The sequence below is a fragment of the Microcaecilia unicolor genome, chromosome 3, assembly GCF_901765095.1.
Source record: "Microcaecilia unicolor chromosome 3, aMicUni1.1, whole genome shotgun sequence".
Taxonomy (NCBI): Eukaryota; Metazoa; Chordata; class Amphibia; order Gymnophiona; family Siphonopidae; genus Microcaecilia; species Microcaecilia unicolor.
Genome location: NC_044033.1, coordinates 13,395,986 through 13,409,178, shown reverse-complemented (window position 1 = coordinate 13,409,178; position 13,193 = coordinate 13,395,986). Strand labels below are relative to the sequence as shown.

Sequence of the window (13,193 nt, the reverse complement as noted above, 5' to 3'; positions counted from 1 at the left end):
TTGGCTTAACTGGTTAAGTTGCCGAGGTCAAAAATGAAACTGGATATTCCGTACCAGTCGCCGGAAATGACAAAGTGCTGCCTGCCACCGGCTGAATATCGGGAGGGGGGGGGAGGGGGGAATGTCCAGATAATATAGAAAAAAAGATTTTTTTAAAATTATAAATTAGGAATTGTGAATCTCTAATATCTTTGTATTTTGCTCAACATAAGTAGAAATGAATTTCTGCTTCTTTTTCTCCAGTGTTGCATTGCATGCAGAATATGAATTCTGGGTGTTTCCAGTTCACTTTTTGAGTTTGTATCTCCACCACTGATTTGTATTCCGTTATTTGCTGAAGGTCTTGTTTTGAGTGTGTGACCGTGTAGAAGTATGTAGTTTCAGTGTAGAAATCTATAGCAGTCCTGCTCATGCTGGTTTGTTAGTAGATAGTATATTGGTGTTTTAAGGCCTGGGTCTAGTGTAGTAATTGCAGTGATTTCTGGGAGTTATGGTATAGTAAGTGTCCAGCTATCTGTTTTGCGGGGTTTTATGTTACTTCACAGTGTCTGGCAGTGGATGAATTGAATTGTTTGTTACAGCAGTTAAAATAATTAACTGAAACATTAATTGTAACCGTAAAGTTGAAAATATTCTACCTGCATGATGTAGTTACATTCTAGAAGCTCCATTTTTGGAGTAAGGTTCAGTTTCATGTACATATATGCTTGTTCGAAGACCTTGTGGTATAAGTTTTTCAAAGTTTCACTTTCTTGAGGACTACGTTTATTTAGCCATGCCTGTAACAAAAAAAAAAAAAAGGAAAACTATGTTCACCTGAATGCAGAAAAAAAATGTGTAAGAACAGATTAAATTTGTTTCACAGTTTTACTTGTAAGATTGGCTTCCAGTTGAGGGCAGAAGAGCTGATGTAGACCATTCCCATTCTAGAAACAGTTGCTGGAGATGCATTCTCAATATTGTGGACTTCAAATAACAGCTTGCAGTTTGGAGACATAGAGATTCGATCTCCATTAGCAAGAGTAAGGGTCTTATTATCATCTAATACAGAATTCAGATTCTCAATCCAAATTGCATCTACAGGACCATCCAAAACTATCCAGATATTCTCACCTGCAAAACAAGAAGAACCAGTATCAATACAGTTTTACAGAAAACTACAAAGAGCAAATCATTCATTCTTTTCAATCCATCTTACACATAAGTATCTTTCTGTGTGCTTCCCTAAAATCATCCAAAGCTAAATGTTTTAAGATACTGGGGAATCCAAGAGGATATTGAGATGTGTTTTTTTTATGAGAGGAGGGGCAAATCATGTATGTATGCATTTTAGAAAGAAGGATCTAGTAGTTTATATTTCAACAATTTTATTGATGATATAACATATTAACAATCAAGCATCACAATATATGTCCATATAAAAGCATAACAATGAGTACAAACATGGGTCAATCACATCATCAAGATTTTGAACTTCTCCCCCCCTCCTTCCCCTCCAACTTCACCCCCCTCTCCCCATCACTGTCTATAGAAAACTATCTATTAATCAGTCAAACAAGGAAGACTCATCTGTATATTCAGTTATTGCCTTGAGGTGATCTAGTAGTTTTACATGGACCGTATTGTTTTTCTTTCTCATGTGGCCTTGAAAGAATTTTAGGTGAAGGAAAGTAGTAATAACCCATCATCTGTGTTTTTTTCCTTGCTACACTTGTGATCCAAGTTTTCACACTAGGCTTGGATTTCTGTTTATCAGTTGAAGTCAGAGATGAAACTATGTTTGTCTAATAAATTTCTTTCCTTATCTAATGGACAGGATACTCAATCAGACCAGGAACTGATATTGTGCACAGGCTTAAAATCTGATGTTGGCAAAATAATGGCCCATATGTTGTATTTTTTTTTTTATTAACAGGATTTATTTACTGACTTTTTGAAAGAATTCACTCATGGTGGTGTACAGCAACATGGCTACTTATTTCTGTCAAGCAGTAAAAAATATGCATTTACACAAATGCACCAATGAATTTTATAAACCTTTCCATGTAGAAAAAGCTGAAAAACATGTAGAAAATGCTTCATAAGGTCAGGTATAAAAGTACTCATGGTTCAAGCCAGCACATACTTGCACAGTAGGTATGCTCACATGTGGAATTTGGATGAAGGATGCATATTATACTGAAAAGGATGCATTAAAATTTATGCCTGCTCTCAAGCAGACATAATATCTGTGCCTTCAATCTAGGCATGATTTCTGCAGGATTTGTGCTAGCACCATTTTAAATAGGTCGTGAAAGTGTGAATATTGATGTCTTTGCAAAAAAGTGCAGAATATGGGATATAATGTACAAGTTCGTGGCTGTGCATGTATGTGGCAAGTGAAATTGACATATCTCCACCCTCTAGCAAATACAAATTAAAAGTGGAACCAATGTAGAGGCGGTAGATGTGTGCAAATCCAGATAGGGTGTAAAAGGGGACTAAAACATAGAAAGTGAGTCCACGCATGCATGCCTGACCCAGGATCTGTGGCAGCAAAAAACATGCAGTCCTAGCCGTACAGAGGTGATAAACTTGCAGTGCTATTCTGTTATGATGAAATTTAGTATAGGGAGCATGGGCGTCCGCTCACTGACTCTATGAGCTGAAGTAACAGCCACCAAGAAAATGACCTTCCAGGTCAAATACTTCAGAAGGCATGAATTCAGTGGCTCAAAAGAAGGTTTCATCAGCTGGGTGAGAACGACATTGAGATCCCATGACACTGGTGGAGGTTTGACAGCACAAAAGCAAACCTCTCATGAAGCGAACAACTAAAGGCTGTCCAGATTTGGGCTTACCTTCTACACGGTAATGATAAGCACTAATTGCACTAAGATGAACCCTTACAGAGTTGGTCTTAAGACCAGATTCTGACAAATACAGAAGGTATTCAAGCAGGGTCTGTGTAGGACAAGAGCGAGGATCTAGGGCCTTGCTGTCACACCAGATGACAAACCTCCTCCATTTAAAAGAGTAACTCTTTTTAGTGGAATCTTTCCTGGAAGCAAGCAGGACTCGGGAGACACCCTCCGACAGACCCAATGAGGCAAAGTCTACGCTCTCAACATCCAGGCCGTGAGGACCAGAGACTGGAGGTTGGGATGAAGAAGCGCCCCCTCGTTCTGAGTAATGAGGGTTGGAAAACACTCCAATCTCCACGGTTCTTTGGAGGACAGAAGAAGAGAGAACCAGATCTGACGCGGCCAGAAGGGCGCAATCAGAATCATGGTGCCGCGATCCTGCTTGAGTTTCAGCAAAGTCTTCCCCACCAAAGGTATGGGAGGATACGCATACAGAAGGCCATTCCCCCAATAAAGGAGAAAGGCATCCGACGCTAGTCTGCTGTGGGCCTGAAGCCTGGGACCGAACTGAGGGACTTTGTGATTGGTCTGAGTAGCAAAGAAATAGACCAAGGGGGTGGCCCACGCTTGGAAGATCTGACGTACCACTCTCGAACTGAGAGATCACTCGGGAGGTTGCATTATCCTGTTCAACCTGTCGGCCAGACTGTTGTTTACGCCAGCCAGATACATGGCTTGGAAAGCCCAAAGCCACATCTGAACAGCTTCCCGACACAGGGGGCGAAATCCAGTGCCCCCCTGCTTGTTGATGTAATACATGGCAACCTGATTGTCTGTCTGAATTTGGATAATTTGATTGGACAACCGATCTCTGAAAGCCTTTAGAGCGTTCCAGACCGCTCGCAACTCCAGGAGATTGATTTGAAGACCTGATTCCTAGAGGGACCAAAGTCCTTGAGTTTGAAGCCCATCGACATGAGTTCCCCACCCGAGGAGAGACACATCCGTTGTCAGCACTTTTTGTGGCTGAGGAATTTGAAATGGATGTCCCAAGGTCAAATTGGATCGAATTGTCCACCAACGAAGGGATTTGAGAAACACCGTGGACAGCTGGATCACGTCTTCTAGATCCCCGGCAGCTTGAAACCACTGGGAAGCTAGGGTCCATTCAGCTGATCTCATGTGAAGACGGGCCATGGGAGTCACATGAACTGTGGAGGCCATGTGGCCTAGCAATCTCAATATCTGCCTAGCTGTGATCTGCTGAGACGCTCGGACCCAGGAAACGAGAGACAGAAGGGTGTCCGCCCTCGCCTTGGGAAGGTAGGCATGAGCAGTCTGGGAGTCCAGCAGAGCTCCAATGAATTCTAGTCATTGAACTGGAAGAAGGTGGGACTTTGGGTAATTTATCACAAACCCTAGTAGCTCCAGGAGTTGAATAGTCTGCTGCATGGACTGTAGAGCTCCTGCCTGCAAGGTGTTCTTCACCAGTCAATCGTCGAGATAAGGGAACACATGCACTCCCAATCTGCGCAGCAACGCCGCTACAACCGCCAGGCATTTTGTAAACACCCTGGGCGCAGAGGCGAGACCAAAGGGCAGCACACAGTATTGAAAATGCCGTGTTCCCAGATGGAATCGAAGATACTGTCGGTGAGCGGGCAGTATCGGGATGCAAGTATAAGCATCCTTTAAGTCCAGAGAGCATAGCCAATCGTTTTCCTGAATCATGGGAAGAAGGGTGCCCAGGGAAAGCATCCTGAACTTTTCTCGGACCAGATATTTGTTCAGGGACCTTAGGTCTAGGATGGGATGCATCCCCCCGTTTTCTTTTGCACAAGGAAGTACCTGGAATAGAATCCCAGCCCTTCCTGCCCCGGTGGCACGGGCTCGACCGCATTGGCGCTGAGAAGGGCGGAGAGTTCCTCTGCAAGTACCTGCCTGTGCTGGAAGCTGAAGGACTGAGCTCCCGGTGGGCAATTTGGAGGTGCTGAGGTCAAATTGAGGGAGTATCCTTGACGGACTATTTGAAGAACCCACCGATCGGAGGTTACGAGAGGCCACCTTTGGTGAAAAAATTTTAACCTCCCCCCAACCGGTAGATCATCCGGCACAGACACTTTTATATCAGCTATGCTCACCTGGAGCCAGTCAAAAGCCCGTCCCTTGCTTTTGCTGGGGAACTGGAGGGGCCTGTGGAGGCACACGCTGTTGACGGGAACGAGCGTGCTGGGGTTTAGCCTGAGCAGGCTGTTGAGAAGGAGGATTACATAGTAACATAGTAGATGACAGCAGAAAAAGACCTGCACGGTCCATGCAGTCTGCCCCACAAGACAAACCCACATGTGCCACTTCCCGTGCACACCCCACCCTGATCTGCACCTGCCATCCCCAGGGCACAGACCGCAGAAATCTTGCCCAGCACTAGCCCCACCTCCCAATCTCGGCCAAGCTTCTGAGGATCCATTCCCTCCGAACAGGACTCCCCCATGTAGGATTTCTACCTACGCCTATTAGAAGCATAGGGAACATTCCTTCTTCCCCCATAAAAACGTTTACCTGCTGAGGCAGATGCTGAAGGCGTCCGGTGGGAGAGATCCCGCTGTGGAGCTGTTCGACCACCTGTTCGACCTTCTCACCAAAAATATTATCCCCCCAGCAAGGAGCATCCGCAATCCGCTGCTGGACACGGTTTTCCAGGTCAGAGGCACGCAGCCTTGAGAGTCTGCGCATCACTATACCCTGAGCAGCGGCCCTGGACGCAACATCAAAAGTATCGTAGGCACCCCTGGACAGGAATTTCCTACACACCTTCAGCTGCCTGACCACCTCTTGAAAAGGCTTGGCCTGCTCCGTCGGGAGCTGCTCGACCAAGTCCGCCAGCTGCCGCACATTGTTCGGCAAGTGGATGCTCGTGCAGAGCTGGTAAGATTGAATTTTGGACACGAGCATAGCAGAGTGGTAGGCCTTCCTCCCAAAAAAGTCCAGAGTTTTCGACTCCTGCCCCTGGGGCGCCGAGGCATAATCCCGAGAACTCTTGGCTCTCTTGAGAGCAGAATCCACAATGCCAGAATCATGAGGCAACTGGGTCTTCATCAACTCTGGGTCCCCATGGATTCTATACTGGGATTCAATCTTCTTGGGAATGTGGGGATTAGATAAGGGTTTCGCCCAGTTCATCAGCAATGTCTGCTTAAGGACATTAAGCAGAGGCGAAGGATAGTCCAGGACCTCGAACATCTCAGCCCTGGGCTCATCCTCAGTAACCACTGGGAAGGGAATGGCTGTAGACATTTCCCGGACAAAGGAAGAGAAAGACAAGCTCTCGGGAGGAGACAGCTTCCTCTCTGGCGAAGAAGTGGGATCAGAGGGAAGACCACCAGACTCCTCGTCAGAGAAATACCAGGGGTCCTCCTCTGCTTCCCACAAGTCCTCCCCCTCGGTATCGGACACCAGTTCACTGACCGCAGTCCGAAGCCGAGCCCGTCTCGAAACCGAGGTACTACGTCCTTGATGGCGGTGTCGAGAAGAAGACGCCCGCAACGGTGGAGATGAAGCTCCCTCCATCGACGACGCTGGGGAGTCAACTTGGGCGGTTGCTGAAGCAGACGCCGCATGCGGTACCGAAACAGTCGAAGCCGGTACCGCAAGCGGCACCAGCATCCTCACCACGAGTGGGGAGCCAGCCGCTGCATCCACCATCGGTACCGGCGGCGCAAGCACCACCGGTACCGAAGCAGCCGATCGCAGCAGCCCTTCCATAAGCCCAGGAAGGATGGCTCAGAGGCATTCGTCCAGAGCATCTGTCGAGAGAAGCTGAGGGGCCGGTGCAGGAGACGGTGCCAGAACCTGCCTGGGGTGGGGAGGCGGTACCAGGCTGTCCGGAGAGGAGTGCATCGACACCTCTTGGATAGAGGGGGAGCGGTCCTCTTGGCGTCGACGCTTAGCAGGTGCTGAATCCTTCGGCGCCCCAGAGCTCTCGGTACTGTGGCGGGAGGGTGACCGATGACGATGCTTCTTCACCTTCGCTCAAAGCACGTCACCAGAAGCCCCCCGGTACCGACGAGGAGGACGTGGAATCCACACGCCTCCTCGGGGTCAGGTCCGAAAGGGATCGGTCCCGATGGGTCTGTACAGCAGCAGCTCTCAAGACAGGTGGAGACCCACTCGATGGCTCCCTGCTACCAGCATGGGGGGGCCCTATGGACAGCCATCACCTGCGCTCCCGATGTTTTTGCACTCTCTGATGCTGACATCGACACCGCCATCAAGGACCTCGGTACCGTCGTCGACGCCGACTTCGAAGAACCAGACGGGGCTCCGAACAGGAGGGTCCACTGAGCCGATCTCGCCGCCTGGGTCCTCTTCTTAAGCTGAAGACAGAGAGTACAGGTGTTAGGACGATGACCAGCCCCAAGACTCTGAAGGCACGAAACGTACGGATCACTGAGCGAGATCGTCCGGTTGCACCACGTGCACTTCTTGAAGCCTCTGGCAGGCTTCGAGGACATGGGCGAAAACATCAGGGCAGCGAAGTCAAAACTCGTGATGGTGCTGAAAAAAGGCACCAGAAATGGGAAAAACCCGTACGGGCGGACAAAATGGCCGCTTGCGACCACGAGAGAAAACTTAGGGGAAAAAACTAAGAAACTATCAGGAAAGAAAGTTAGGAGCTATTTTTTTTTTAAACGATAAACAAAAAGACGAGCCAACTCGCTCAGAAAAACACAGAAGAGTGGCGAAAAGCGGCGAAAACACTGCGAGGGCTCTCTCTGAGGCACAGAACAGCTGAAAACAGCCATCCTGAGCCGCGGAAAAAAAGAGACCGAGGAGCATGCTTGCGCTACGGGCGGGAAGGCGGTCGCACATGCGTGGTGCGCGCATGGGCACATGAGGGCTAGCAAACTTTGTTGCTAGGAAGATCTCCGATCCTGAGGCTGCCGTTGAACGTCACCCATCAGTGAGAACAAGCAGCCCGCTTGTCCTCGGAGAACTTGTGTTGCACTTTAATGCATGCAGGGAATGAACTGAAATGACTGCTGCAGGCCAGTCCTGTATAACTGGTCTACATGTATAACCGGTCTACATGTCAGACCTCATAGACTTACCAACTAGGAATTCAAAAAGTTCAGCACGCACATTTCTGAAACTCCATTACCCCAGCAACATATGCATCCAGCGTCTCCTACATAAGTACACAACTATGGAATACGCTACCATATACCATAAAAACAAAGCACAACCTAACAAACTTCCGAAAATCACTAAAAACAAACCTGTTCAACAAGGCATACCACAACGATCCATCCTAAATACCAGACAACGAAACTTATACCAGAACCGGACTTAACCGAACTCTCTAAACCTGACTGCTTCATCAACTTAACAAAGAGGAAGTGGGTAAAAAACCAGGAATCCCAGAGACTGGATTTCAGTAAAGATGAATCAAAGTTTATTAAACAGTATATTGACTCGACACAACGACACTGCTCAGACGCTCACGTGAGTGATCCGGCAATATACTTTTAAAGAAAGGTCTTTTTCAAGACCATCGTATTACAGACTGCAATTCTCCAGTATAACTCAATCTGGATCATCGTCATTGTTCTTTGTTCCAGTGCTTAGACTCCTGATGTAGGCCGTTTAGGCCGAAACACAATGTTGTTTCGAGTCAATATACTGTTTAATAAACTTTGATTCATCTTTACTGAAATCCAGTCTCTGGGATTTCTGGTTTTTTACCCACTTCCTCTTTGTTTAGTAACTATTCGTGGGAGTTCTTTGAGTTCTCCACTTGTGTGGATTCTCTACTGCTTCATCTACTTGTCACGAATGAACTTTAACGCAACACCACCTTATTTCTCATCCCGAAAATGAATTCTCTATACTTGACTGCTTAATCTAATCTGTCACTTACGAACTTTAATGCAATACCAATTAGTATTTCTTCATGCCAGAAATGGCGATCGCCATTACGGAATAATGTAAGCCACAATGAGCCTGCAAATAGGTGGGAAAATGTGGGATACAAATGCAACAAATAACATAATAACCATGGTAGCTTCTCCCCTGACACCACTTCCTCTTATTGGTGAGACAGGAATTTTGGTGGCTTAAGCAGTGGAAGTGGAGACTTGTGAACAGGATTGTCAACTGGCTCCAAGTTGTCAGGACAAGCTAATGTTGTCCCAGGTTTACCCCTAGGACTGCAAGAACTTGCAATTATGTTTTTCTTAAGAATATAATAGGGCTATCCTAACTACACATCTGTTCAAGCCAGGGGCGTAGCCACGTGTTGGACTGGACAGGCCCAGGCCCACCCATTCTCCCTCCAGGCCCGCCCATCCACAACCTTCGCGTGCTGTCGCTGCCCTTTTGTCCCATGGAGGCAGCGTTCAGCGTTTCCTTCCTGCCCTGTCTTCTCCCCAGGCTCCGCTGCATCGTCCCCGCAAGTTGAATCGTTTTCCTTTTCGGCCGTCGCGCTACGCTGCCATACACACAGGCAGTTTCGCTCTTCCCCCGCCGCGTCCATTCTGGCCCTCTCTGATGCACTTCCTGTTAGGGCCGGATGAACGAGGTGGGGGAGGAGCGAAGCTGCCTGTGTGTATGGCAGCGCAGTGCGACGGCCGAAAAGGAAAACGATTCCATTTGCAGGGACGATGCAGCGGAGCCTGGGGAGAAGACAGGGCAGCAGGAAGAAAACGCTGAACGCTGCCTCCGCGGGACAAAAGGGCTGCGACAGCGCGGGAAGGATGTGGATTCGCGGGCCTGGGGGGAAAGTGGCTGAACTGCTGGGACATAGGAGGGAGAGGAGGAAGGGACTTGAGGGAAGGAAGAGAGAGCTACTGGGACATGGGAGGGAGAGGAAGAAGGGACTGGAGGGAAGGGAGAAGCTGCTGGGACATGGGAGGAAGAAGGGACTGGAAGGAAGGGAGAAGCTGCTGGGACATGGGAGGGAGAGGAAGAAGGGACTGGAGGGAAGGGAGAGCTACTGGGACATGGGAGGGAGAGGAAGAAGGCTGGAGGGAAGGGAGAGAGCTGCTGGGACATGGGAGGGAGAGGAAGAAGGGACTGGAGGGAAGGGAGAGCTACTGGGACATGGGAGGGAGAGGAAGAAGGCTGGAGGGAAGGGAGAGAGCTGCTGGGACATGGGAGGGAGAGGAAGAAGGGACTGGAGGGAAGGCAGAGAGCTACTGGACATGGGAGGGAGAGGAGGAAAGGGCTGGAGGAAAGAGAGAAGCTGCTGGGACATGGGAGGGAGAGGAAGAAGGGACTGGAGGGAAGGGAGAGAGCTACTGGACATGGGAGGGAGAGCAGGAAGGGGCTGGAGAGCTGCTGGACAAGGGAGGAAGAGGAAGAAGGGACTAGAGGGAAGGGAGAGAGCTGCTGGACATGGGATGGAGAGGAGGAGGGGATTGGATGGAAGGGAGAGAGCTGCTGGACAAGGGAGAAAGGAAGAAGGGACTGGAGGGGAGAGAGCTGCTGTACATGGGATGATAGGGAGAGAAAGAGGGGAGATGGATGAAAGGATGCAGAGAGAAAGGGAAGGATGTGGAGAGAGAGGGGAGACTGAACAGAAAAGGGTAGAGACATAGAGAGACACTGGATAGAAGGAGAGGGGAGATAGAGACACTAGATGGAAGGATCAGGAGAGAGGGTAGATGGGTGGAAGGATGAGGAGAGAAAGAGGGAAGACACTGGATGGAAGGGTAGGGAGAAAAAGGAGACGCTGGATGCAAAAGAAAGAGGGGAGACACTGGAAGGATGGGGAGAGAAAGAGGGGAGCTGCTGGATGGAAAGAGGGAGAGGACATAGTAGGGAAAGACTGGAGAATAAGAGGAAGGGGCATGTGGAGAACAAGGGTGAGGAAAAGATGAAAAGCCATAGGTGATGAACGGACAGGAAACCCTGGCAAGAGAAAGACGAAGGAAAGCAGAATCTAGAGACTGGGAGCAACACAATGAGAAAAGTAAATGGCCATACAACAAAGGTAAAAAAAATAATTTTATTTTTAATTTAGGATAAAGTAATATGGTACCTGTGTTAATAAAGGTTCCGAGACCAATACTTCCTTCCTTAGGTCAGGAGAGGATACCATAACAGCATTATACTGACCCGAGGCAGGAGGTTTTGGCCTCTGAAAGCTCATTGAAAAGGGTGTTAGGCTATGAAATAAATTATTTTCTGAAACCTGATGCACTGAAAAGCAGCACTTTACCCCTGTGTGACAAATGCGTCTGATAACTGTGACTAAATTTTGCTGGGGAAGGGGGGTAGAGAGAAAATTTTGTGCCCACCCACTTTAGGTTCAGGCCCATCCAAAATTGGCAGTCTGACTACGCCACTGGTTCAAGCAATTAGGTGAAACCAGGATTTCAACCTGTCCTGAAAATGTGGAATCAGCTGACAGTTTTATTCATTAATCTCAGATGAACTGGCTGGCTGAGTGCCAGTTATGATCTAAAAATATTTTAAAATACTTTTCTATAACAATTAGGGTTGGGCATTTAGTGTACTATTAATTTGATTAATTTTTTTTAAATTTTAACTAGGATTACATTTTTTAACCCTGACCAAAATTTGTAACTCTCCTCCATTGTCCAGCATTGCTTTCTCTCCCCTGCCTATCTTATTTCAGCTTGACATAACGCAGAAGAGGGAAGGCATCCGTGTCAGTTGCAGGTAGCATGTGGGAATCACTACCCGAGACCCTATGAAGAGCCAGACAGATGTTAAGATAAATGCGGAGGGGGAGTAGGGAAAGAGATGCCAGACCTATGTGCTGAGGGGAGGGTGGTCAGCAGCAGGAGAGAAGAGAAATAGGTGTCTGTCTGTCAGAGGTAACAGGTTTAGCAGCAGAAAGGGAGACACGAGTGTATGTACAGGGGAAGGATGCAGCAGGAGAGGAGAAGGGGGAAGGGGGAGCAATGTTCTGTGGGAAGGAAGTGTGTATGCAACTTTTCATTATATTCAGCAGGTTTAAAAATTTTCCAACAGTCGGCACAGTGGAAATTTACTAGTACAAAGCCAATCAGGCCAGAGGTGCGATTAATAGTATGATTAAAAATTTAATACTACGAACATTGCCCACCCCAAACAACAATCGCTCTCTTGAATATAACTTTAAAATTGTGAATCATTTCATTTAGGTTTACATTGTACATACCCTTCTTAGCTTTTAAACTTTTTCTCCACAGTGTAGAGAATATCCCATCTGTCCAGTCATTGGTTGCAGCATCCAGCCTGCCAAACATTTGAGGAGCAGTAATAGCTTTTGGGTTCATGCGCATCTCTCTGTGAGGCATCCCACATTCTGTCATTGCTTTCATTAGCATAGTTATAACTGTTGTTTTTCCAGAGCCACTAGGTCCAAGTGTCATTAAGCCATGGCGGACTCTTGCAGTCTCGTATAACTGAAAGAAATTTAGCATTAAGATGTAATTTTATAAGAGAATTCACAGAAAATCATCATAGTAACATAATAAATGACGGCACATAAAAATCCACATGGTCCATCCACTCTGCCCAGTATGGCAGCCAGAGCCCCCTGCCATTCTGTTCAGGCCACACTCCTTCTTGATCAAACATTGGCATCACAAACAGGGCAGCTGGCAATTTGCCACAGTGCTAACAACCAATAGGCAATTACATTTGATATAATCTTGGAAGAGTGGTTTTATAATTTTGGTTTCAGGCTAGTCACATTCATTGTCAAGAAAGGGTTGAAAACCTATTACTTCTCTCAAGCATTTTTACTGTGGTGACCCTGGCAGTAGCACCTTATCCCACTGTCTATATTATGTCACTGGCACTACCCACACCTCTTATTGTGTGATTGTTAAATTATGAAAAAATGTTGTTGTTCTTACATAAATAAAACAATAGTCAAGCATCAACAAATAATTTATGCCTCTTCAATATCATTCAGTACCTGCACAAGTTTAAGATTCCAGGGTGGATGATTTACCAGTCCTGCTAACTCAGCTTGATTAGCTACAGCAGCCTGCAGTTCAACATACGTATTACTATCCAGCTGTATTCCTGGGAAAAGGTCATTTATCAGACTGAGAAATAAAGGTTCATCTTCATCCACCTAAGTAACCAAGAAGACATATTTTGTAAAGTACTAATCAATTATTTTTCTTTATTGTATATAGATCATCGTTACTTTTTTCCACTTTGCTAAAAGTTTCTATTCATCATTCATTAATCGCATAATGATTCAGTCATATTTTGAGACAAGTTAGGACATTCAAACAATATTTAAGTAGAGGAGTGTGGTAGCCGTGTTAGTCCACTCTTAAGGTTATCAATAGAAATCAAACAAAATAAAACATGGAAAAGAAAATA

At 46.9% G+C, this 13,193-nt stretch overlaps 1 protein-coding gene across 1 annotated transcript in view; it reads right to left on the bottom strand.

The window, feature by feature from the left end:
• The window catches only part of DNAH8 (dynein axonemal heavy chain 8), a 1,267,128-nt gene that overhangs the window by 423,945 nt on the left and 829,990 nt on the right, over window positions 1-13,193 (bottom strand). Inside the window, 4 exon segments of the mRNA XM_030199255.1 lie at window positions 639-779; window positions 872-1,113; window positions 12,010-12,256; window positions 12,775-12,936. Coding sequence (XP_030055115.1) covers window positions 639-779; window positions 872-1,113; window positions 12,010-12,256; window positions 12,775-12,936 — 792 coding nt within the window.